At 48.6% G+C, this 26,766-nt stretch overlaps 1 protein-coding gene across 1 annotated transcript; it reads left to right on the top strand.

Moving 5' to 3' along the window:
* The first annotated feature begins 2,028 nt into the window (after positions 1–2,028).
* On the top strand, positions 2,029–8,581 carry GPN2 (GPN-loop GTPase 2). Its single transcript, XM_069078938.1, has 5 exons — positions 2,029–2,597; positions 4,030–4,186; positions 5,792–5,952; positions 6,463–6,593; positions 8,198–8,581. Exons 1-5 carry the CDS (start codon positions 2,178–2,180, stop codon positions 8,271–8,273), a joined length of 945 nt encoding a protein of 314 aa, XP_068935039.1. The 5' UTR covers positions 2,029–2,177; the 3' UTR covers positions 8,274–8,581.
* Positions 8,582–26,766: the final 18,185 nt, after the last annotated feature.

Raw genomic sequence — 26,766 nt, forward strand, 5'->3', positions numbered from 1 at the left:
GCTCTCCCCTGCCCCATCCAAGCTGTTGCTGAAGCTTGTCAATTTCACCTTTGCTGGGTTTCTCAAATATGCCTCCTCTCCTCTGACACTGCCACCCATCTGGTGCAGGCCCTCATCATCCCACACCAGGACTACTGCAATAACCTGCTGGTGGGGCTGCCTGCCTCAAGTCTCTCCCCACTCCAATCCATCCTCCATTCAGACACTGAGGTCATTTTCCTAAAGTGTAGGTCTAACCATGTCATCCTACCTTCTACTCAGTAAACTCCAGTGCTTTCCCAGCATCTCCAGGACCAAATATAAAATCCACTATTTGGCACTCAATGTTTTTTAAAACTATCTCCCTGTACTCTGTAACCCTCCAGTCTTCTTATATCTTCCCACCTCATCCTCTTCAAAACAGTGACACTAGCCTCCTGGCTGTTTCACAAACTAGACACTCCATCTCTGGCCTCTGCATTATCTCTAGTTGTCCCTCATACCTGCAATGTTCTCTCTCCTCATTTCTACCTACTGGTTTCCTTTAAGTCTAAACTAAAATCCCATCTTCTTTGAGACTCCCTGACCAAACCCTCTGAATTCTAATGCCTTCCCTCTCAATTTTATTTCCTATTTATCCTGTATTGAACTTGGTTTGTTGGGCAGAAACTGAGTTTTGCCTCTTTTGTATTCCCACTGCTCATTTTACTCTGATATCAAGACAATTTTAAAAAGAGGGTCAAAAATGCCACCACTACAACTCAAGATTTTAATGTAAAATTGTGAGAATAGAGACAAAGAGCTTAGCTTTATCTTCGTGGAAGCGTCTACTAACATTACATTCCCATGTGTCCTGGGAAACTGAACCAGGATTCCTGAAAAGTTACTGGTTAACTACCAATTCACCATGGAAAAGAATATGGGCCCAATACTGGACTCTGTATCTGCGATATCTGGGACTATCTGTATCTGACTCTGGGATCTCCCCAAGACTTAGACATGTAAGAGAGGCTCGTGTGAGATTTTTCTGGAGCTAAAGCAACTCAAGATATCTATCAAGGTGATAAAGGGGTTGTGACATATATGAATGGAAAGAAAACTCACTAAACTTAACGTCCTCCATAAGAGGTGAAGTGGATGGGGTGACTGCCAGGCCTAGAGTCAGGAAGACTCATCTAAAAAAGCTCAAATCCAGCCTCAGACACTCACTAGCTGTGTAACCCTGAGCAACTCACTTTTTTTTGGAGGGGGAAAGGTAGGGCAATTGGGATTGACTTGCCCACGGTCACATGGCTAGTAAGTGTTAAAGTGTCTGAGGCCAGATCTGAACTCAGGTCCTCCTGACTCCAAGGCCACTGCTCTATTCACTGCCACCTAGCCGCCCCCTGGGCAAGTCACTTTACCCTGTTTGCCTCACTTTCCTCATCTGTAAAATTTTCTGGAGAAGGAAATGGAAAATCACTCCAGTATCTATGCCAAGAAAACCCCAAGCAGGGTCACAAAGAGCTGGACATGACTGAAAAACGACTTAACAAAGAAATCGAGACATCAAAAGTCAGTCCATGCCCTCAAGTAACTTCAATAATATTCCTGGAAGTAACAAACCTGTCCCGTAATTCTCAGGGAACGTGCCCAGCATCTCAACACCCTAGTGGGGTGCAGCCTGAAGGAACGCTGCGTTTCTGATACCAGGATTTGGATCCCACCTGAGGCTACCACCTGCGTGCCTTCCGAGCGGGTCACCTGACCTCCGGGTCTCGGGGTAACTTCCCACCTGGGGGCGACGTGAAGACGACGTTTTTACAAAGTGTTATTCGCCCCCAAAAGCTTGAGTCTGGAAACGCGCCGATTCTCCCCCCAAACCCAAGGTGGGCGATCGGAGAAGATTCCCCAGGAGCTCGGCGTGTCAGGCCCCGTTGGAGGAACGCCCGCAGCTGGATCTAGAGAGGTCACTAAAACTCGGCCGCAACCTCCCGAAGGTCTCAGATATCACGCAACTCCCCGCCTCTGCTCCGCCAGCTGACGCCGCAGCGCCCGCGCGCTGCTTTTAAAATGCGTTATGTGTAAGCGTGCCGTAAACGTCATCTGCGGAGGAGGCGGGATTTCCGGGAGGCGCGCGGTCAGTTTCGCTCAGACATTGCTGCCTGAGGGGGGAGGGCTCGAGCTGGCCTGACGGGACTGGAGCCGCGATCACGGCCATGGCCACGGCTTCGGCCCCAGCCGTGCCCACGACCTTTGGACAGGCGGTGATCGGGCCCCCGGGCTCGGGGAAGACCACGTACTGCCTGGGCATGAGCACTTTTCTGGCAGGGCTGGGCCGGCGAGTAGCCGTGGTCAACTTAGACCCGGCCAACGAGGGCACGCCGTACGCATGCGCCGTGGACATCGGCGAACTGGTGACGCTCCCCGACGTGATGGAGGCGTTGAAGCTGGGGCCCAATGGCGGCCTCGTATACTGCATGGAGTACCTGGAGGCCAACCTGGACTGGCTGCACGACCGTCTGGAGCCCTTCCGTGGCCACTACCTGCTCATCGACTGCCCGGGCCAGGTGGAGCTGTGTACGCACCACGGCGCCTTGCGCAGCATCTTCGCGCAGCTCGCCCGGTGGGGCTTCCGGGTGAGCCCCGCCCCGGAAGTGTGCAGTGTGGCTCTGTCCGTGGAGGAGCACGTGCTTCGTTGGCTTCGGGGATGACGGCTGCTGGGTGTGCCCCAGGGGGCGGTCCCTGCCCTGCGCCTCCCCAACCCCCAGGCGCATCCTCGAGCCCATTAGTCCCCACGTGACCCTGCACGTGCTCCCCTGATCCAAACGAGGCTCAGTTTCGTTTGGACCAGATGACCTCTTAAGGCTCCATCCAGTTCTGGTAGTCCTAAGGGGCTTTACAGCCTTTTTATTATCATTTTAGGCTAGGACTCCCTCACCCCTGAATTTCAGCATTTTAAGGCTCTTTAAGGGCCAAGGGCCCTTTGGGCTCTAATAAGCAATGAGTTTATGAAATCAGATTCAGGAATCTGGGTGTTTTCTTCGGACCTCTCTAGAAATGGCATCACGGAGCCAAGAACGTGTGCCCTCCTCATCTCTACCGCTAAAACCCTCCTTCACAGTTCAGTTCATCCCCGTTCCCCCTCTCCCTGCTGTTCCTGCTCCCTAGAATCTCGTGTTTGTTTACCTTGTCCCTTTTTTTTAACTTGTTCCTATAGTTAGAATGTAAACTTCTTGTGAGTATAGGGGTTATTTCACTTTGTCTTTGTATCCCTAGCACCTAGTATAACACAAGGCACATATTTAATAAGTTCTTGTTTGTTTAATTGATTAAGATTGTTCTGGAAGGGATGAGGAGGCCTGAATTGGAGTAAGATTGGGAGGAAGGAGATTCAGTTCATATCTGAACATTAAAAAATCATGTAGGTCAAGCAGTTTGTTTTCTTACTAAGGTAGTAAGAAAGACTAACAGAGGGAAAGTTATTTCTCATGGTCGAGTGGCTAGATAATGAAGTGAGGGCTTGAATCCTCTTTAAGCCATCTAGATGACATAGTAAGTGCTGGATCTGGAGTCAGGAAGACCTGAATTCAAATCTGTCTTCATAATCTTACTAGCCATGTGACCCTTGACCAGTCATTAAATTATCTGTCCACCTGTTTCCTTATCTGTAAAATGGGGATAATAATAGCACCTACCTGCCAAGGTTGTTGAGAGAATCAAATGAGTTATTTGTAAAGTACTTTGCAAACCTTAAAAGTGCTATGTAAACACTAGCTATTATTACTGTCAAATCCTGAGCTCTTTTTAATTTGCCCTGGTCTCCACTCTAGGCAGCCTCAGTCTGGTATGTGAGACAAAGTCCTAGTCTTTAGGATTCCCCTGGTTTAATGATTAAGATAAGGCTCAGGGCTTTTCTGTTTAATCTGAGAATGGTAAAGTCCCAAAGCATTTTAAAATCTTGGTAATTCTTACTTCTGGAAAGGGAAAGGAGAGCCAAGCCTATAATCAAAGCCCTTGGCATGGAGAGGCCCTGAATTGTGACCTTTCTGTCTTACCTTGTTCTCTCAGCTGACTGCTGCCCACCTAGTGGATTCTCACTACTGTACAGATCCGGCCAAATTCATCTCCGTGCTGTGCACCTCCCTGTCCACCATGCTGCATGTAGAGCTGCCCCATGTCAACATCCTCTCCAAGATGGACCTCATTGAGCAATTTGGGAAGCTAGGTAAGGGTTCCTGGAAGTTTAAGTTTGTGAAACATGGGAGTAGAGCTCAGTGGGAGGAACCAGCTCCAGCTAGTTTTCAGATAGACCTGGGGAGTAGAGACCCAAGTGTGTGCTGAATCAAAGGGAGTGTGAAGAGATGGCTGGAGAGCCTGAGAAGCAGTTAGATCAAGCTGGAAGGGATCTCAGAGGCCATTTAGTTGGACTCCCTCATTTTACAGGGAAGGAAACTTGAGGCCCAAAGAGACCGAGAGCCCTGTCCAAAGTGTCACTAGCAGAAAGCAGCAGAACCAGGATTCACTCTAACTCCAAATGCAGTGCCCTTTCTATCCCATTCTACAGGGCTTGTTAGACAGTATTTCTAGCCATGTTAGAAAATTTCTGAATTGCTAGGGCCCTGGATATAGTCCTAATTGTTTAGAGGAAGGGTGGCATAGAGGTAAAGAACACAGGGCCAGAAATAAGGAAATCCAATTTTTATTTGACCCTGCCATCAATACACTGTGTGACCTTAGACAGGTCACTTCCTTTCTCTGGCCTGAAGTTTCCTCACTCTAAAATGAAGATGTTAGTCTAGATTCTCTCTATGTTCTCTTCCATTTCTCAATTCTAGGGCTCCTTGAGCTTGGAAATGCTCAGGGAGTGGTGCTACTCTGGCCAGAAGCTATAGAATAAGACTTTCTGCACATGGCTTTATTTTAGGCTTCAGCTAAAGGATCTGATGATGATGTAGCTCCCACTTTTAAGCAACTTGTGGGAAACCTGGAGTGTCAGTACTTTGAAAAAAGATGGAGAAGGTCCAGAAAAAGGCAGTTTAAGTGATCAGAAGGAAGGGGAAGAGGTGCTGGAGAATTGGCTGCTCTGCAAGGACAGGCCCAGAAGTTCAGGGAGCTTGAATTCAGAACAAATGAAGGCCCATATAAGATGTAATTGAAATGTCTTAAAGGAGCAGAGAGGGTGACTCAGGGCCCAGTGGACAGATCCCCACATACTTAAACCAGATGCCTTCTTTTGAAGCTTAAAGGATACACTTAAAACAATAGCATGGAATTAGTAATTGTGTTACCTCCTAGAATAAAATAGGGGGTGCCATCTGGGAGAACGCAGAGAGCTGGCAGTGACCTTAGAGTACAACCCCTTTTTTTGCAGAAGAGGAAACTGAAGCACAGTAGGAGAATTTGCCCAGGGTCACCCAATGATAGTGATATTATTCAATATTTCCAGACCAGTAAAATTATGTATAATCATAAGGATAACCCTTGAAGGATCTTCTGCCAAGCCAAGAAAGTGAGTTTAGTAATAGGTATTTTCAGTCATTCATGGTATGCCTGCCTCTTTTATTAAATATAAGCTCCTTGTGGGTAGGGGCTGGCTTTGCCTTTTCTTTGTCTCTCCAGTGCTTGGCACACTGATCAGTCAATACTTGTTGGAGCCAAAGTCTCTTCCAGCTCTAAATCTCTGTTCCCTTGAATGTTGTTTGTTTGTTATTTTACAATTGGGCTTCCTGTTTTGCACACTCACATGTATAGATACAGGACTCTAGTCTCCACGATGAACTTATACCTAGGGCTCTCCATACTGCTTCTAAGCCTTGCTTTTTCTCCACAGCCTTCAACCTGGACTACTACACTGAAGTCCTAGATCTCTCCTATCTGCTTGACCACCTGGCCTCAGACCCCTTTTTCCGTCATTACCGACAGCTCAATGAGAAGCTGGTGCGGCTGATTGAAGACTACAGCCTGGTTTCCTTCATCCCTCTCAATATCCAGGTAGCAGGGACCTTCCTGCCATTGACCAGCCATAGCCTCTCACTCTGGAGCCCCAATGACTCAGAGGAACCCCTCTCACACTATAAAGTAGGAATGTAAAGTAAAGCATGGCCAGTGAAAGTGACAGCACAAGTCCCAAGTCCAGCCCTCTCATTTTGCAGGAGGAAACAGACCCAGAGAGAGGAAATGCTTTGCTCAAGGTCACACAGCCAAGAAGTGGTGGGGCTGGGGCTCCAACCTAGGGCTCCTAACTGAAAACAAGTATCAGATACAGGAAAAGGAACAGGAGAAAAATGGTTCAGATTCTCTCCTGATCTTTGTCTAGGCTGTCTGAGGAGAGGGGAGTAGGAAGAAAAATGAGGTGCTTGGGAATGGGTGAGCAAGAATGGCATGGGATGAGATAGGAAGGGGTGGGAGAAGAGGCCACTCCAGCAGAGCTTCTCTCTAGGGGGAGGTCACATCATGATTTCTAGTCTTTACTCCCACCTCTCTTGTCTCCTCTCTCTCCAGGACAAGGAAAGCGTCCAACGGGTGCTGCAGGCAGTGGACAAAGCCAATGGCTACTGCTTTGGGGTGGCCGAGCAGAGGAGTCTGGAGGCCATGATGTCTGCTGCAGTTGGGGCTGACTTCCATTTCACTTCGTATCCTTGCTTATCCCTGCCAGGCCTCTGGGCTGAATGGCTCAGTCTGTGAGGGCCGAATGGCCCCAAAGGGAGAAGACTTCATGAGGCATGATGAGCGGGGCTAGTAGGAGAGGATGAAAGTGGGAGGGGCTGAGCAGTCATCCTCCATGGGGAAGGAAGGAGGTGGCCAGGACCTCCCAAGAGATGGGCTTAGGCTCCATCCTTCTGTTCACCAGAACACCATTTATTATGCTGTGCTGAGCACTGGGCCAAGTTGTAGGGGGGGTAGAGGGCAGCTAAAGAATGGTCCTTGATCTTCATAGAACTCTGACCTGAGGGGGGGGCGGAGTACCCACATAGGATAGAGAGAGGAACTGATCCTAGAACTTCATATCCTTGGCTCCTACAACCAGGCATGGAAGAAACTGGGCTGGAACCCAGGCCTTCCTTGCATTGAGGCCAGTTCTCCACGACTCCACACTGTCTCTTGCCAGTATAGAAATCATGTTAATAGGGGCGGCTAGGTGGTGCAGTCAATAGAGCACCAGCCCTGGAGTCAGGAGGACCTGAGTTCAAATCTGGCCTCAGATGCTTGACACACTGGCCCTGTGACTTTGGGCAAGCCACTTAACCCCAACTGCCCTCCAAAAAGAAAAAAGGAAAAGAACATGTTAATACATAAGCTGGGCACATCAGAGAGGTACCAGGCAAAGGGGCATGGCAGCTTTGAGGAGATGGTTGTTTCAGTGACAAGTATAACACCAGGTGCTGACACAGGAAGATGTGGGATGAGTGCAGAGTGTGAGCAACATGAAACCCACGGGGGTACAGCCAGAGGGGGGGATTCTTTGGGCAGCTTCAGGAAGACTTCTTGAAAGGGTAGCGTTTGGACTGAAGAGATGGGGCCTGGGGAGGCAGCAGGGACTGGAGTAGGAGAGACCTGGCAGGGGAGAACCCAGGGGGGCTTGTCAGGTGTGCGGGGGGCAGAGGGCCTAGAGGAGGAGCAAAACATAGAATGGCCCCAGATTGTGGGGGGATGAAAGGCGCCACAGGCCATTGTGTGTGACTGCACCGTGAGCATTGTCAGGACCTCAGGAACCAGGAGGAGTTAGGCAGGAGCTCTCCAGAAAAGGCTGATGCAATACCCCCGTGTTACTGTAGAGGCTGAAACCTGCCTTGGAGGCCCTTGGGAATGATAGAGGATGGAGCCATAAGCCGTCAAAATGGTCACCAGCCATTGCCGTGACTTGGAAGCCTTATTACACTGAAGCAAAGTTCATTCAACACGTTGCTTATCCATTGTATGCTGTTGTCCCCATAAATCTCAAAGCCCCCATCTCCCCAAGCCAGCCAGGCAGCTGGGTGGCATACAGTGGCTATGATCCACTCATTAGTTTGTAGTTTCCAAAGGATTCTCATTCTTCAGCCCCAAAGGGTTTCAGCTCAGAAGGTTGGTGGCAGAGGGCTTCTGTGTGCTCCTATCGGGTTTGTGCATAAGTAGGCAGGAGCCAGATCTTGCAGGCCCCTGCCTGGTGGGCTCTGAAGGGATAGAGAGGGAAACTCCATCAGATTTGCTCTCCACTCCTTTGCCTGGCTTCCTTCCCTTGACTCAGGCCCCTTAGCACACTGGGAATCCAGGAGAAGTACCTTCCTTCCCCAGAAGAAGAAGCAATGGAACAAGAAGACATGCATTTGTAGGGGTGAGAGCAAGAGCGGCCCCCCTGGATCCAGAAAATGGTGGATCATGGCATGGCCCCCTGGAGGCCAGAAACAAGCTGTCTGTGATCTTGAGCCAGGAGCTGGTGCAGCCCAGCGAAGGACGCAGGAACCCAGAAGGGTGCTCCGAGGTGGACACACAGACCTCCACTGGGCAGACTGCCACGACGTGGTTGCCTTCGCATTTGGTCCCGGCTGTGGGGAACAGAGAGCCCCGGCCCTGCCTGTGGGGTAGGCTCATTTACCGTGGAAGTTTCTTTAAATACATGTGACTTGGTTCTTTTGTCGCATCCTGGTCATGATATTTCCCATTTCTCTAGCACGCTAGAGCAACAAAGTGATTCCTCAAAGCATTCCTATGAGCACAGTAAGGCAAGTCTTCTTTAAATTTTAAATCAGACTTGTTTCTCTCCATGTAGAGAGCACCTTGGGAGAGACCCCTTTACGGATGCAGAGCAGTGCCCACTCTGCCAGGTGTAGTCCAGAGTGCCCAGAGCTCCTGTGCCCAGAACCCAGATTGTCCTGCCTCGGAGGCCAGCTGCCTAACTACCACACCACGTGGCATGCCCTCTCTATAGCTGAGGAAGCCGGACCTCAGGGTGGAGAATGGCAACTCTTGTCACACTAAGGAATGAGAAGGAATGTGAATGGCCTTGGACAAGTCACTTCCCCTTTCTAAGGCTGTGACTGAAGTCTCAGTATTCTGTGGGTCAGTGAATCTCTGTCTTTGTTCAGGATCTCTGCGGTGGGAGTCCATGTGATTGAGATTCATAGTCAGAGGACCTAGGCTGGAATACAGACTGCCACTGACTCTCTTGGCAGTTGTCAGTCTCAGTTTCTTCCTCTGTAAAATTAAGCAGTTGGACTGAATGACCCCTAAGGGTCCTTCCATCTTGAAACCAGTTACCCTAGGTCAGCCCCTCGGGGCTTCCCCACTTCTTCAGTCCCAGGGCCTCCTATCTCTTGAAGTCATTGGGTGGCTCCAGCCCCTCCACCATCTGGGGAACAAGAATAGGGAAAGAGAAGCTGTTGGTGGTGCTGGCCAGTAGGGGGCAGCCCATAACCACTTGATTGACAACAGCTGGTGACTTGGGAGGACTAGAGGCAGGGAGTCCTTGAATGCTGGGGAAGGGGTTGAATTGAGCTATAGGAATCAGAAATGCTGGCCATTGTCTCGCCATGGGCAGGTTCCTCCCCTTCTGTGAACCCTTCATCTGTAAACCATGTGAGCTCTTGGAGGGCAGGGACTGTCCTGTGCCTTTCCCTGTAGCCTTGGAGTGTGGCACAGCACCTGGCACATAGTAGGTGCTTCACAAATGCTCATTGACTGACCTACAAGGTAGGGCTCTGAATCCAGTAGAAGCCTTTATTTCATTTGCTAAAGCCTCTGAGCCCTCTCCTAGTGGAATAAGAACAGATGTGGTCACTGCCTTGGAGGACCTCTGGGCATTCTGGTAGGGAACCATATCCGGGAAAGTTAAAGAAGTATTGCTGAAGGGTTAAAGGGGGAGGGGGAAGATCCTCTTGGTGTTCTCTGGGAAGGCACCCTTGAGGAGGAAGCGGCCCCCAGGGGCTTTCTGGAGGGCTTATAGTAAATGGGAGTGGAAGTGAGAGCTTCTAAGGGTCTGCTGTGGCCAGGGAAGAAGGTGCTTTAGGGTTGGGATTTGAGGAGCCAAGAGATGGCCACCGGGGTTGGAGTGACAGGTTTCCCCAGAGCATCCCCACACCCCTCCTCTGCGGGGGATAATAATGGGGTGCCTCTTTCCCTGGCTCCTTTCATCTGGGAGTTCAAAGTATCTCACCTCTATTAACTATTAGCATAGTAGGTGGTGAGTATCATCTCAGCAGCCCAAGAACCCAAGGCCTAGGGGCCATGGCCTGAGCTCCAGGCTATGAGTCACCCTCGGGCCTGAATATTCAGGCTCTGACGCCTAGGCTGTTGACCAATCCCCTCCTCAGCCCTTGTCTAAGCCATGGGAAGGTAGAGGCCCCTAGGAGCTTACACCCCCACTCTCCCCACCTGGATGTGATGCCTCTTCTAATGTGGTGGGGCTGTGAGGCTCTCCTCTGCATTTCATTGTTTATGGAGGGGAGCACAGGCATCAATAATTCAGGTCATTTATCTCAGGCCTTTGAGGTTCATAGGTTTGTAGATTTAAAGCTAAAGGAACGTTGGAGGTCATCACATCCAAAACCTTTCATTTTACAGCTGAGGAAACCTAGGCTAAGGCTAAATGATTTGCCCAGGGTCACTCAGCTAATGTCAGACGGGGGATTTGAACTCAATCCTTCCTGACTCTTAAATCAGTGACCTATCCAATATACCATAATTAGAGAATCAGTGTATGCTGAGAGTTGGAAGGAATCTTTGATAGGTGGCAGGGGAGTCTGGCAGACCAGGGGGAGAGGTAAGGAGGGCCTGAGCTGGGGTGGTGGCTATGAGAGTGGAGAAAAGGAGAGATTTGTGGAGAGAGAAATGACAAAAGATTTGGCAACTGACGGAAGATGTTGAGTGAAGGATGATGAGATGGTGCACCTGGGTGACTGGCAGGATGGTGGTGGCCTTTGCAGAAACAGGGAGGTTGTCACATGCGCAAATAATCCATGTCATATTGCTTGTCCTCTTGAGACATGGAGTAAGAGGAGAATTTGTAACTCAAAATTTTCAAAAGTGAATGTTTAAAAACATTACTACACGTAATTGGGAAATATTTAACCAAAGAAAAATATATTTTAAAGAGAAAGAAACAAGTTACAGATAAGGGTAGGTTAAGGGAAAGGAGAGGAAATTAATTTTGGACATGCTGAATTTGTAAGGTCTAGCATATCTCCAGTACAAAATGTCCAATAGCCAGTTGGTGACAATGGAGTCTTCTAAATAGAGGGAAAAAAGAGAAGCAGACCTAGTCTAAGGCCTTGGGGGACATCCACAGTTGGTGGACATGATGTGGGGGAAGACCCAGTAAAGGAGACTTTGGAGTGCTCAGACAAATAGGAGAAGGGCCAAGAGGGAGCAGTGTCGTGAAAACCCGGAGAAGGTAGAGGGTGTTGAGCCGTGTCCAAGACTGCACAGAGAAAAGAAGGCTGGGGATTGAGAAAAGCCCCGATCTGATGGCTTTAGCTGGTAAGAGATCAATGATAACTTAGCAGAAAGTAGTTCCAAGTGAAACTACTCTACCCATTTCAGAGATTTGAGAAGAGAAAGTAAAGGCACCAAACACAGGCTTTTCTAAGGAGGTTAGCTTAGGGAAGAAAAGAAATAGTTGCCAGCTAGTGAAAAGGATAGATTCTAGTGATGGTTTTTTAAAGGTTGGGGGAGATTTGGTCATGTTTGCAGGCTAACAGGGAAGGAACCAGTAGGAAAGGAGATACTGAAGATTGGCAATAGGAGGCTGAAAGTGGGGGAAACCTGGAGAAGGGAAGGGTAGGATCAAGGACTTTGGCAAGAAGATGGGCCACCTGTTAATGTGAGACTGAAGTAAAGGAGGACAGTGGAGAATGATGCCAGGGAGAGATGGGAAGGGAAGAACAGAAAGCTGAGGAAATGGCCACTATTTTGTGGGGAAGAATGAAGCAAAATCTTGAGCTTCGGGGATGGGGGATGGGGCATCTGGTGCCAGGGAAGACAAGGAGAATAGAAAGTTTAAATCAGTCACTGAGGAGACTGGGAAAGAGAATCTACTGGGAAGAAATCAGATCGCCTGATGCAATAAGGGCCCAGCTGAAATTAGACTATAAATTCATAGTGGACCCAGTCAGCAAAGTTTGGTGATTCCCTCCAGCTCCTCTCAGCATCCCATTAGGAGGAACAAAGGAAGGCAATTGTGGGAATAATTCAGGGTTAGGGCTTGGCAACTGGACAAGGGGGCAAGGAATTCAAGAGTAGAGAACGGTGTAAAGAGGGGTCAGGCTTGGGAAGGGAAGTGAGCGTAGCCACAGCTGGGCTGGTAGTCTGAGAAAGGGCCGAGGGTGGAGGGATTGGAGGTAGAATGAAGGTGAGAAGGCAGGAGAGGTGGAAAATGAAAGCTGCAGAGTGGATGGGGCTCTTAAACACGGAGGTGTGATACTTAAAATTGATGGTGAGGTCAAGGGATTGACCAGTTAGTGGACCATGGGAGCTGAGTAGATTGAGAAGTCAGGGAGCTTGAGGGAACAGCCCACAAGTACTTTGAAGTTCCCTGCTATGAGAGCAGGAATTGAGGTGGCAAGAAAGTCCATAAGCCAGGCGCTGGGCTCAGTGAGAAAGAGTACCCTGAGAAGTGGTACCTCCCTACCACCAGGATCCGGGTGGGGACGTCATTTGGGGCAGGATGAAACTCAAAGGGGATGAGGTTTTTGAGAGAAAGGCAATGGGGAGCAAGGAGAGAGGGGTGCAAGAGAAGGTGCGGCCAGTACTGGACAGGATGGCCAGGGCTCAGTGAGTGCCTGAGGAAGGAGCAAGAGACAGGACGTCTAAAATGGGTTTGTTCGTGACAGAATGGGAGTTCCAGAGGGCACGAGGGAAGGGGCAGGCCAATCTGGAAGGGAACAGTCAAGAGTAGGCTTGAGGGAATGGGCAGCTGAGGTCGGGGCAAGGGCCTTGTTCTTTTTCGAGGGTCCTTTGATATCCGTGGCAAGGGGAAAGGAAAAGGGGGTGGATAGATGCTAACTGCAGGGGAAGAGTCCAGCCAGAGTGGATGTGAGGAGCTGCCTTAGATTCAGTGTTTGGCTTGGAATCAGGAAGACCTGACTTTGAATCCTTCCCCAGGTACTGCCTAGCTGTGTGACCCTGGGCAAGTCACTTACCCTGTCTCCGTTTCCTCAACTGTATAACAGGGACAATAAAAGTACCTACCTCCCAGGGTAGTTGTGAGGATCACATGAGACACACTTGTAAGTGTTTATCACACTGCTCATAGTAAGCACTTAAGTTCCTTTACTTCCTTCAGTCTCAGTTTCCTCATCCATAAAATGGGGATAATAATAGCACCTCCCTCCCCAGGGCTATTGTGGGGATCAAATGAAAGAATATTTGTGAGTGTTTGGCACAGTGCCTGGCACATAGCGATAGATGTGTGTTTCCTTGCTTCAGCCTCAGTTTCTTCACCTGTAGAATGGGAATAATAGTGCCTCCTCCCTGGGCTGGTTGTGAGGACCAAGGAAGAGCCTATCTGGAAAGTGCTTTGCAGCCCACTGTGTAAATGCTGGCTGTCCCCTGACCCCAGGGAGTCAGAGCTGCTGACTCTAGGCTGGCTGTGCCTGCCCTCAAGGGGCTTCCCTTCTGTCAGAGGGACAGAATACACCAAGGGCTGGGCAGGGATGCCCAGATCAGTACCTACAGGACACACACAAGATGGATTCCAGGTGACTGGGGAGATGGCCATGGAAAGAGGGCCAGGCAGGAAATCCAGAGGTGAGGAAAGAGAACATTTGGGGCATGAAGGGCCCTGCTCAAGGACCAGGAGATGGGATGTGTTGGGAGCAATACCACCTAGGCCAGCTGTTCTGAAGCGTGAAGCCCACTGGGGAAGTTCTTTGCCATCAGCCTGGAAGGAAAAGCTGGCACCAGATTGTGAGGGGCTGAAATGCCAGAGGAATTTGTGCTTTCTCTTCAGGGTGATGGGGAGCCGTTAAGACTTCTTGAGCAGGGGTATGACTCGAGCAGAGCTGCACTTTGGGAATGTCCATTTGGCAGCTGCAAAGTCGAGCCCAACTTCCATTGCACCTTCCTTATCTTATCATGCTCTTATCTTATCCTGTCCAACCCCCTTATTTTATAGACAAAGGAACTTCGGCCTAGGTTTTATGATCTCCTACCCCCAGTAAGTTCATCTTCTGTCTAGCTCTAGCTAAGAAAAGAGGTGGGTCTTTGACCAACTGGTGGGTCAGAGAAGGGAAGGCCAGGCTGGGAGGGACTAAGGGAGGGGACTTTATAGAGTTACCCAAACCTACTAATAATAATAATCTACATGAGACACAGGGTCACATTATACAGTGGGAAAAGCAATGGCATTGGACTCATGGGAACTGGCTTCACATCCCATTCCTGTTGTTTACCATCTGCATGACCTTAGGTAAGTAATTTTATTCCCAGAATGAGCTCCCTAAAAGTACAGGTCTAAGTGTGTCAACCCCTGCTCAGGAAAATCCCTTGATTCCCTGCTGCATTTAAGATCAAATATAAGCTTCTCTATTTGACATTTAAATATCTGCACAACCTGTCCTTTCTAGACTCCTAGACTCAGGTTTTTCAGTCATATCCAATTCTTTGTGAACACATTTGGAGTTTTCTGGGAAAAGATACTAGAGTAGTTTCTCATTTCCTTTTCCCACTCATTTTACAGATGAGGAAATTGAGGCAAACAGGGTTGAGTGACTTGTCCAGGGTCCCCCAACTAGTAAGTGTCTGAGGTCAAATTTGAACTTAGCTCTTCCCGATTCCAGACCAGGTGCTCTATCCACTGTGCCAAAGAACTGCCCCTTTACACATTACTTGTTTCTAAAAAGTCTTCTGGATGACAGAGCCAGGATGGTGGAGAAAGACTCCACTGAGCTCTCCTTGAGACCCCTCCAAACACCTTTGAATAATGCCATAAAACATCCTGGAGCAGAACCCACAAAAGGACAGAGTAAAATAACTTTTCAACCAAAGACAACATAGAAGGTTGGCAGGAAGGGTCTGTCATACCTGGGTGAGAATGGAGCACAGTCCAGTGAAGACTGGGCCAGCATAGCTCCAGCCCCAGCAAACGAGGAGCAGGCCTTGCGAGCCACTGAGTCAGCAGTGGCAGCAGCAGCTTCTGGAACTCAGCCCACAGGTGGTAAGGGGGAAATAACTGTTCAGAAGATTACAAGGGTCTCTGTTGCTTTGCCCATACTCAAAATCTGGTCACAGTGCTGGGGGTGATCCCAGAGCAAGGAGGAGCATTAGCACACCAGAGCAGGGATCCTCCCAAGTTGTGAACTGATTCAACCATTCTGTAGAGTAATTTGAAACTATGCCTTAAGGGCTGTAAGACCAGACATACCCTTTGGCCTAGCAATGGCACCGCTACTAGGTCTATATCCCAAAAAAAGGATAAAACAAAAAAGACAAAGGACCTATATGTACAAAAACACAGCAGCTCTTTTCCGGTGGCAAAGAGTTGGAAATTGAGGGGATGCCCATCAGTCAGACAATGGTTGAACAAACTGGTATGTGATTATAATGGAATACTATTGTACCATTAGAAATGGTGAGCAGGATGCCCTCAGAAAAACCTGGAAAGACTTGCATGAACTGATGCAAAGTGAAATGTACTGTGTACAAAGTAACAGCAATATTGTAAGATGATCAGCTGTGAATGACTTGGCTATTCTCAGCAATACAACGATCCAAGACAGCTCTGAAGGATTTAGGAGGAAAAATGCCATCCATTCCCAGATGAAGAACTGACAGTGTCTGAATACAGATTGAAGCAGACTTTTTAAAATTTTTTCTTGAGGTTTTTTTTTTTGTCTGCTTTCTTTTACAACATGACTAATATGGAAATATGTTTTGCATAACTATACATGTATAAAACCTATATTGAGTAAGGAATTCTTGCCTTCTCAATGAGGAGGTTGGGGAGGGAGGAAGGGAGGGAATTTGGAACTCAAGTTTTAAAAACGAATGTTAAAAATTGTTTTTCCATTTAACTGGGGAAAAATAAAATACTAAATAAGAATTTTTTAAAAAAGAAAAGAAAGATCTTGTTTGACTCTTCATTACATGGCCCCTTCCTCTCCTCTTCCCATCCTCCTCTAACTCCCCAGTCTAATCATATTATCCTGCATGCACAGCCCTCCTCTTCCCATCTCTCACCATTTCTTTGCACTGCCTGCCTCCCCCAAATGCTTTCCCTCCTCCCCTCTCGGAATCTCAAGGGCCACCTTCTGTCTGAGCGTTTCCTGCCCCCCCCCCCCCCCCCCCCCCCCCCCCCTCTTCTTCCCCCTCCCCCCCCCCCCCTTTCTTCCTAAAAACAATTTTTACGGTTCTCAAGGGCCACCTTCTTTCCGAGCGTTTTCCTCCCCCCCCCCCCGCAGCTGCTAGTTTGGTTGATATGTCCTCTGTTCATACCTCGTGTGCCCCCGTGTCCCCCCTTAGAATGTAAGCTCCCTGAGAACGGTGACGGTTTTGCTTCGCATCTCCAGTGCTTAGCCCAGTGTTGGCACTGAGTAAGCACTTAAATGCTTGCTAATTGGTTGGCTGGTTGAGGGAATCATTCCTTCATCAAATGGAGAGATTGCCCGGCCCCACCCCTGCCCCCAAATCTAGGAGCTAAGATCCTCTAAGGGAGAGCTGACTGCATCCATTGATTAAAAGGATGCTCTTCATCTAGAATGGGGACAGGAGGGGAATTGGGGGGATCCTGCTCTTGTCAAGGAGTCAACTTAGTCACTGTGTGGGAAGGGGTAAGAAGGAGTTCCACAAAACCATCTGGCTACACTGTGGCATGTATGACATCACATAGGAGTTAGGAAAGAGTCAAGATTTGAACCCAGATCCTAGACGCCAGAGCCAGCATGCTTTGAATGGCACCACACTTCCTCTTGGGAGAACAAGCCCAAAAAGGCAGTGGGCAAAAGGAAAATAGACTTTTGAGGACCCATCTCCTTCCACGTTAGCCCTGGAGGGCAGGGAGCAGATCTGGGAGAGCCTCAGAAGCACAACCCCAAAATTGTTCTGGGCCCACCCAGCTTGTGAAAGTTCTGGGGAGGTCCAGCTCCCCCTGGGCCTGGGGGAAGAATCCTGTGAGCTGCACATCTAGCTAGCTGACTTGTCTCTCCAGCCCCCACCCCTCAACCCCTTTTCTCTTCCTGAAATAGCTGCCAGGCCTTCAGCCAGGCTCTGTCCAGGCATGAGGAACCTCAGGCAGCACATTCCCAGGCCCCACTGCCTAAGAATGGGGCCAGAGAGAGGGAGGGCACCCGAGCTACAGTCTCTGGGGCTCTGCTAGCAGAGAGGAGCAGCAGGCCCCTGTCTGCCCAGGACCCTGGACAGACCGAGGCTGAGGTCACTGTTGTTCCCAACAGCAGGGGACCCTACTGGGGATAGATGTTGGATACCCGAGCGTAGCTGCTGTTTATTCATGCCGACTCTCCCGTGACTCCATTTGGGGTTTTCTTGGCAAAGATATTGGAGTGGTTTTCCATTTCCTTCTTCAGGTCATTTTATAGATGAGAAAACTTAAGTAAACAGGGTTAAGTGACTTGCCCAGGGTCACACAGCTAATAAGTGCCTGAGACTAGATTTGAACTCAGGTCTTCCTGACTCTGGATCCAGCATTTTCTCCACAGTGCCACCTCAATGGGCCCTACCAAAGGGTCAGTCTGAGCCAAAATCTTCCAAGGAAACATAAGGCAATTTCAGGGCAGTTTTCTGCTAGGGGAAAAAATTGCTGAATGCCTTTTAGTCTGATTAAGTATGGCAAATACTGGGCTGGCCTGCAGAAGGCAGACTGAACTGCCCCTATTCCTGGCCTCTTCAGGCCCCGAGGCTTTGTCCTTTGATGTCCCAAGAAGGGTAAATTGTTCAATTTCCCAGGGAGAAGCAAGGGGAGGGGGGAAGGTGAAGGCAGAGGGGAGAAAGGGAGATGAATCAGTCTCTGAAGTTCCAGTGACATACCTGTCTGCTGCCCCCACACACATTCCTGCCTCCTGACTCAGAAGAGTAGGTGGGGCTGGAGGGGAGAGGAGACTAGAGGGGTCCATAGGACCTCAACCCTGGCCCAGCCTCCCCTCCACAGATAGAGCAGGAGGCAGTGGGGCAGAAGGCCATTTGGAGAGAGCATTTTGAAGGAGAAAGGCAAGAAAAAAAAGTTCCCAGGCAGTTTGAGTCAGGTGAGAGTGAGTGGGGAGACAGGGAGATTAGCAAGAGACTTGTCTACCAGGTCAGGGGAATTCCTCCTCTCCCAGGGCCCAAGGGTGGGGTTAAAGAGGGAGGCTTCTCAACAAGGAAACTGTCTTGGTTTCTTAGAAATGGGTGGGGTTTGGTGTCCTGGTCCCTGAAGAGAAGGGACCTCTAAGACCAGGACTGGGGAAACTTCAGCCTTGAGACCAAAGCTAAAGCTTCCCCACCTCTGCCTAAGACCTTTTAATCCACCTTCTCCCAGCCCTTATTTTACCCATAAGAAAACTGAGCCTGAGGGAAGTGAAGTGATTTGCCCAACTTCAGGGAAGTGAAGTGATTTGCCCAACTTCAGGGAAGTGAAGTGATTTGCCCAACTTCACGCTAGGAGTAGGCTTCAGGAGTAGTGTTGGACAGACCTCTGGCTCCATTCAGTGCTCCTCCCATTACAAATGAGGAATCTTGTTCCTGCTTTAAAGCTCAAGGCAGAAGACACAATTCCATTCTGCCTTCCCCAGGCCCTGTGATCTTGGGAATCTCTCTCCAACCTCGCAGCACTTCACAGCCCTTACTCACTTAACATATATGATTTGTTTTAATAATAACACTTCACATGTTATCTCTGTAAACACACACTCTGGGTTTACATAAACCCACTTTGATCTTTGGGGGCTGCCCCTAAAATGACTCCATTTAGCTCATTTTGCCTGGAAACCTCAGAACGCAGCTCATGTGTTGAGCTATATGGGTTAAAGTTTCCCCACTTCCCATCAAGGTAAGAAAGCACACCAGGTAGATTCCAGAAAACCTTTATTTCACCCCACCCAGTGGAAAGAATTCAAAAGACCAAAAGGGCTCAAAGAAACCCATGACAATTAAAGATATTCTCCTCCCCAATCTCCCTCCTTTACAGAGATCTACACAAGCCTCCCACACAGTAACCCTTGAGTGACTTACTCCCTTCTATCAATACCACTAACACCGCCAACATCAGCCCACCAGCATTTCCTCATCCCAGTAAGGACCCTCCTACTCCTTCAGTTCCAGGGACCCTGTGCTTCATCCTTGGTCCCTGAACCCTTAATGCTCCTCCAGAATGGTGGGATTTGAGAACTCCTAACACTCCATCATGGCTGCCATGTCTTAGACCAAGAGATTTGACCACTGCCTTTCCATGGCTCCCATCTCTGGGGCTGAGGGGTAGGGGAGGCTGGAGGAGGGGTGTATAGAAGGGCAGGCTTCCAACCACCACTCCCAGGGACCTGGGTCTACTCTCAAGACTTGGGTGTGTGTTCAGTTCCCTTTAGATCTTGGCTGTGCTTGGTTTTATAGGCCCAGTAGGTCCCAGTTCAGAGGGTTCAGCTTGTTTCACAGAAGCATAGATCATAAATTTGGAGTTAGACAGGAACTTAAAGGCATCAAATCCAACTCCCTCATTTTACAAATGAAGAGACTGAGGTACAAAGAGATTAGGTAATTCAGTCGGGGCCATGAAGCTAGTAAGAGAGATCTGACTAGCTACTGTGCTATCCAGCCTCCTAATCAGGCCATCTCCAGTGCTAAGACATAACCACACAATGGGGATGTTCTGACCCATCAAAGGCATACAAGCACAATCAATTCTTCACCCTCAATCAGAATTCCAAGCAATGGCCTCTCACTTCATTGGCTTGGCATTGCTCTTTGGATCCACACAGTGACCCTAAAAGGCAGGCAGTACAGGTACCATCTCCACTTTACAGATGCAGAAATTGAGGCTCAGAGAAGGTTAAGAGACTTTCTCCCTGGTTAGATATCTTGTGTCAGAGCCAGGATTAATTCCTTCCCCTTCCAGTTCCCCTTCCTGTCTATATCTTTGTATGTAGTCATTGCATCTTGTCTTCCTCCTTGGACTGTGAACTCCTTAAAAGCAGGGACTTTCTTTTTTTGTGTCCTCAGCCTTCAGCACAGTACATGGCACATAGTAGGTGTTTAATAATTGCTTAATGACTTGACTTCAGGTCTGCATGCTTTCCAATTGGCAACACTGCTTCTTTGGCTATTTGTGTATGTTTTATCCCTGTCCCCTCCTTCCTTCCAAGCACTTTGGGTAGATGTTCTTTGGAAGAGAGAAGATATGAAAAAGAATGCACGAAATGAGATGTGGACAGGCTGAATTACTGAATGGATGAATGAGAGAATGAGTGAATATGAGAACACATTTATTAGGTATATACTATGAGCCAAGCATCATGCAAAGTACTGGGGATCCAAATACAAAATCAAGACAATGCCTACCCTCAAGGAGCTTGGAGTCTAATGGAGGAGGCAAGTCATGAAAGGGAGTGCTAGCCAGGGAGGGGGATTTGGTTTCAAAGACATTGAAGTATTGCCATCTACTCCCCTCCTAGACTGTGAGCTCTTAGTGACCCTGACTTGTCTTCATTAAACCAAATTGAATTGAATTAAGCAATTCCCTCTTTCTGAGACCAGAGGCCCTCTCTTCTAAGAAGACCCGAGTTCCAGTTCTTCTTGGGACACTTGCTAGCTTTGTGTTCGACTTGGGTAAAGCTCTGTCTGAGCCTCAGTTTCCTTATCTACAAAATGGGAGAGTTAGACTGGATGAAGTCAAAAGTCCTTTCCAACTTAGGATCCCCCCCCATGATGATACTTAAAGGGCAGGGACAGCTTCATCTTTGTTTTTGTATTCCTAGTGCTTGGCCCACAGTAGGCAGTTAATAAATGGTTGTTGATTGATGTAAGTAAAATAAAGGGTCTGATTACTCCTATGTGCTGAATAACAATAATGACTCATTCATAAGCAGATATGAGACTTGCAAAGCATCCTTCTCTGAAACACCCTGGGGGGCAGGTAGCTGCCAGGAGACTCCCTCACCTCATCAGACCATGTCTGAAGGCTTGGGTTCTCATCATTCTGGGTGGCACATTTTAGGAAAAACATGGATGAATTGTAGTGTTCCCAGATGGAAGTAAGTCTCTGAGGGAAGGCATTGGCAGGGTAGGGAAGAGGAAGGGGAATCAGGAAAATCCTTTCCTTCCAAAAGGTGTCATTTGAGCTAAGCCTTGAAGGAAACCAGTAGCTGGAGATGGGAGAGCATTCCAGCCATTCGAGGACAGCCCAGTGCAAAGGCACAGGAGGTGGTGCTTTGAGTGTGAGGGCCAGCATGAAGGTGGGTGATGCAAATCACCAGATCAGAAAGTCAGTGGAGAGTAGTCACCGGTAGGAAGACATGGAAAGGTTAGGAAGGGATCCTTCCTTTACGTGCCCGGAAGCATGACTAATTCTGAGAGAGAGGCAGCACAGAGATGCCCCAAAACTCCATACATAAGCACTGGGGACTTGCTTGAATAAATACAGTAACCAGGGATGGGATGAGGGATGGAGGAGACTTGGGGCATGGGACCCAAGGTGGGGCAAAGGTCATTGGGTTCATCAGATTCAGTTTCCTGAAGAGGGACTTTGAGGTTTGAAGAAGGAATGAACATGTTTGAGTAGAGAGGAATAGCATCTTCTCTCTGGGGGGCAGAGAAGGCTTTGACCATGCAGATTCTCAGGGGTGTGAGCATTTCTTGCCTGTTTTGCCCTCTGGGGTTGGCATCCATTGAATGTCAATCTTATCCCAGAGAGGCAGTGATTTGGCCAAGGACAGAGCTGCCTAGTAGCAGCACCCAAACTTTCTTTAGGCTCCAAGTCTAGGATTTTTCATTCCACCCCAACCTTCATGTGGCTCTACCACACCCCTTTCACCTAGACTTTGGAGAGTAAACTCTAAGGTTCAGAACTGAAAAAGCAGGCAACTAGGTGGCACAGTGAACAGAGCACTGGCCCTGGAGTCAGGAGGACCTGAGTTCAAATCCCACCTCAGACACTTGACACACTTACTAGCTGTGTAACCTTGGGCAAGTCACTTAACCCCAATTGCCCTGCCTTCCCCCTCAAAAAAAACAAAACAAAACTGAAAAAGACCTTAGTAAGCCTGTAACCTGGCCTCTGTGCAAGCCATCTGCTAATTCCCAGCCTGACCTTGCATCTTCTCAAGGGAGATTGTCCCCAGGGAGTCTCCCATGACTCTAGTTTCTCAGTTTTGGACTTGTCCTCACTCTTCTGCAGCTATGGAGGGAAGAATTATATATTCTTCCTACTTACCTAGAGGAGGGAAATAAGTTAACTCAAGGACTCATCATTACAGCCATCAAGTAATTTCCATAATATTTTTTCAGAATATTTTTAAAGCAAGAATAAATTTCATTTTAATATTATCCCCTGCCATATCCATGTGTTCTGTTTTTCCTCTCATTTTTTGAAAAAAGTTCAGGTAATATTTAGTTCTCTGATTACAAACACAATAAAACATAAATAAATAATGCTTTAGTAACAATAATTCAGCATTTACTTGTACTAATGAACTTGACCACAGAGATAATGTGGCAGAGTGGGAAAGAAAAACAAACCTCACCATGAAATTAAGAGTCAGCAGAGTCCTGAATTCACTGTGGGACTTTGGGCAGTTATTTACCTCCTCTCAGCCTCAGTTTCCACATCTGTAAAATGAAGAGGGTTGGATCAGGTATTCTCTGAAGTCTCTTTCAGCTCAGAGTTAATGTGATGGGAAGGGAGGAGCAGCAGCCTCCTCATTCCCAGGATCTGCCCCACTAACAGAAAGCTGCTGGACAGGTTGGGTGAGAGGAACCAGGTCAGCCCCTAGAAAGAGGGGCTGAACCAGAATCATTTGCCCCAAGCCTAGTCCTAGTGCCTGGTTACAAGGGCTTTAAAATGAAGGGCCTCGATTTGGAGTCAGAAAAACTGGGTCTGAATCCTGGCTCTGTTTTTACTTATTGGGGCAAATCACTCAAATAGGACTCAGTTTCCTTTGTTTTCCTTTCAAGATATAAATCTATAATTCTATGGTCCTATGACCCGAGAATCACCTTTACTCTTCAGATCTCAGCTTCTCCTTCTGTAAAATGAAAGCAGTATACTAGAATTGGGGTTCTTAACCTGGGGTCTATGAATTAAGAAAAAAGTTCTTGATACAAAAACCCCTGTAATTTGATACTATTGATTTTCTTTGTAATCTAGTCTTTTCGTTAGTCAGTCAGTCAACAAACATTTATTCAGAGTCTCCTGTATGCCAAGCAAAGAGGAAGAAAGAGAAGAAGGAAGGAAAGAAGGAAGGAAAAAAAGAAGGAAAGAAAGAAGGAAGAAGGGAGGGAGGGAGGAAAAAGGAAGGAAAGAAGAATGAATGAAGGGAGGGAAAGATGGAAGGAGGAAGGAAGGAAGGATGGATGTAGGGAGTGATGGAGGGATGGAGGGAGAAAGGGTGGGAGAGAGGAAGGGAGGGAGGAATGAGAGAGAGGGAGAGAGGAAGGAAGGGAAGGAGGGAAAGAAAAAGGAACAAAGAAAGAAGAAGGAAGGAAGGAAGGAAGAAAGATTCCTGATCTCAAGGAGCTTACAAATCTAATGGGAGAGACAATAAGCAAATAACTATGGGCAAACAAGATATAGACAGGATAAATCAGGGATAATTGCCAGAGGGAAGTCACCAGCATTAAGAGGGACTGAAAGAGGCTCCTTGTAGAAAGCAAGATTTAGCTGAGACTTGAAGGAATCCAAGGAGGCCAAGTGACAGAGAGCTGAGGCCAACACCCAGGCTGCCAACCTGGAAGTCTGGGAGGATGGTGATGTTCTCCACAGTAAAAAGGAAGTCAGTGCTGATGAATGCAATGGTCCGTTATGATTCCAAATAACTCATGATGGAAAATTCTCTCTACTTCAAAAGAGAGAACTGGGGGCATCTAGTTGGCACAGTGAATAGATCACTGGCCCTGGAGTCAGGAGGACCTGAGTTCAAATCTGACCTCAGACACTTGACACAAAAAAACTAGCCATGTGACCTTGGGCAAGTCACTTAACCCCAATTACCCTACCTTCCCTCCTCCAAAAAGTAAAGAGAGAGAGAGAGAGAGAGAGAGAGAGAGAGAGAGAGAGAGAGAGAGAGAGAGAGAGAGAACTGGAGAACTGTTGGATTCTGAAGGCAGACTGAAGCATGTTTTTTTTTTTCACTTTATTTTTCTTGTTTTTATTTTTCAACTTGGCAAATATGGAAATGTTTTGTGTGACTTCACATATGTAAAATTGGGTATCCTATTGCTTGCTTTCTCAATGGGAGGGAGAACATTTATAACTCAAAATTAAAAAAAAAAAATGAACGCTTAAAAATAAGCTGTGGAGGGGCTGCTAGGTGGCGCAGTGAGAAAAGCACCAGCCCCGGAGTCAGGAGGACCCGAGTTGGGTTCCGGCCTCAGACACTTAACACCCACATCAAAAAACTAGCCCTGTAACCTTGGGCAAGTTACTTAACCCCAATTGCCCTCCAAAAAAGCAAAAAAAAAAAATGCTGTGGGGTGTGTGTGTGTGTGTGTGTGTGTGTGTGTGTGTGTGTGTGTGTGTTTAAGAAGCATTAGGAAATGGGGAGACCTTGGGGAAAAGAATAAGTTCAGTTTTGGACATGTTAAGTTTAAAATGCCTATAGGCTATCCAGTTGGAGATGTCCAATAGACAAGTGGATACAGGAAACTGGGGCTGGATGACCATTTATTCCTTATTTTCCCTACAGTTACTCCCAGGGGCTCCTTCCTGCTGATCCTCAGGGGCCTATGGGTGGGTATTAACTGGACCCCAATACTGAGCTGGCAGCTGACTCAGAAGGCTCAGTCTGGGGCCACATTCCCTTCCTCTTGGGGGGGGGGGGAGGTGGGGAGAGAAGCTGAGCTGAACTCCCTGGGTACAGGACGGGTGAAGACTTGTCTGAGTGAAACCGGGACAATGCCTCCAGCATCTCACCTTCCCCTCCCTCTTCCCCCCACCTTCTCCTTCCCTCTCCTCTCTCCCTCCCAAACCAGATCCTCTCTTGGTTCAACTTCCCCCAACTCTACTAAGCTGGTCCCTCCGACAGCTTCTTTCCCCATTGGTTGGCTAAGCGCTGGGAGGGATTTCCAGGTATGGCCCTGGACCTAGAGTTGGACTAACTTTAACCAGGGCCATGCCCCAGAGCTGCCCAGGACAACAGGGAGGAAAGGGGCAGTGGAAATACCAATTGGAGGGGGCATCTTAGCAGGGGATGGAAACAGAAGGGAAGGGGGACCCAAGTGTCAGTATAGTTTAAGAAGAAGGGTGAAAAAGGAGAGAGGAGTGGTGACCAGATACCCTGGGGATAGAAGATAATAAGGGATCCAGGGATGGGGGACTTGCCTGGGATAGGAAGGTGGGTGAGGATAGGAGAGTGAAGGATGCCAGTGCAGTGTTGAGGATTGAGCTGGAGGGGCATGAGAGGAGAGGTGTGTCCAGGCAGGAAGGATGAGGGCTAAGGTGGGGAAGGAGAGGGCATTTTGGATGGGGGGGAATGGAGTAAAGGAGGGATGCCTAAGGTAAGAAGAGGGGGTGGCAGAGCAGGTCCTGGCCTGTGGCAGGAGATAGGGTGGAGCATAGGAATGGGAGCTGGGGCTGGACCTGATCGGATCTGGCTTGCCTCAGAGTGAACACTCCTACTCCCATCTGAGTTTTCTCCCCTCTTCCCACCACCAGCTCCCCTTCTACTTCAGGCCTAGAATATCTCATTCTGGCTCCTTCGGACCTGGAGTGTCCAGTAACCAGTCATCTCCCCCATCCCCTTCCCTTCATTCAAACTTGGGATGTCTGGTCCATCTAAGATCTGAGTTGTCCCACATCTCTCCCCTCCCAGGCCCCTGTGGTTCTTATCCTCTTCTCCCAGCTGCTTGGGGTGTCCAACCCCATACCCAGAACTGAGCTGGTCCAGAATTAACTTCCCCAAACCTCCCATGGTGCCTGCTTCCCCCCAATCATACTTGTCATCCTAGATCTTGGGTGTTCATCTCCCGTTGGTGGGGTCTCACTCCCTGTCAAAGCTTAGCTATCTCACACCTGTCACCCCTTTGCCCTCAGAACTCGAATATCTCATCTCCACCTTGTCTTCAGAGCCAAGGAATTTCCTTCCCATCCATCTCCTTAAATCTTGAGGGTCCAGCTCCTCAGGTATGGGGTGTCTCAATTCCACCTCCCACCTGACCAGTCTGGTCTCACTTCTTGCCTCTTCTCCTCCCTTCAGATCTGTGGTTTTTCACCTCACCTCTCCTCAGATCTGACTTGACTCCCATTTCTTCTCACCACTGCCTCAGCCTCCCCTATCCTCCACCCCCAGATCTGGTTTGCTCAGGTCCAACTTTCCTCCCACTCCAGCACCAGGGCTGTTTCTTGTGGAGCCTCATCACAGGCCTCCAGCCAGGGGAAGGAATCCTCCAAAATCCTCAGCACCCGTTCGAACTCTTCTGGGGATTTAGGGTCAGTGTCAGACCTTGGAGTCTGTCGATGGACAAACCCTGCCCCACCTCACCCCTCAACCCCACCCCACTCTGAGGTAATCTACCCTAAATCCCTTCCGGCTGCCCCTTGAGATGGGCCAGCTCCACTGGGGGCGAGAGCCAGGTAATGCTCGCCTCTAGAACCAGAAGGAAGCCAGGTCTCAGAACCAACACCCTCCCCACCCCGCCCCCATCATGTGAGCCTCCCCATTCACCCCTCCGACACAGATGGCAAAAAGACAAAAGGAG

The sequence above is a fragment of the Petaurus breviceps genome, unplaced genomic scaffold (assembly GCF_028583685.1).
Source record: "Petaurus breviceps papuanus isolate PSGF00001 unplaced genomic scaffold, PetGlider_PUasm1.0 91041, whole genome shotgun sequence".
Lineage (NCBI taxonomy): Eukaryota > Metazoa > Chordata > Mammalia > Diprotodontia > Petauridae > Petaurus > Petaurus breviceps.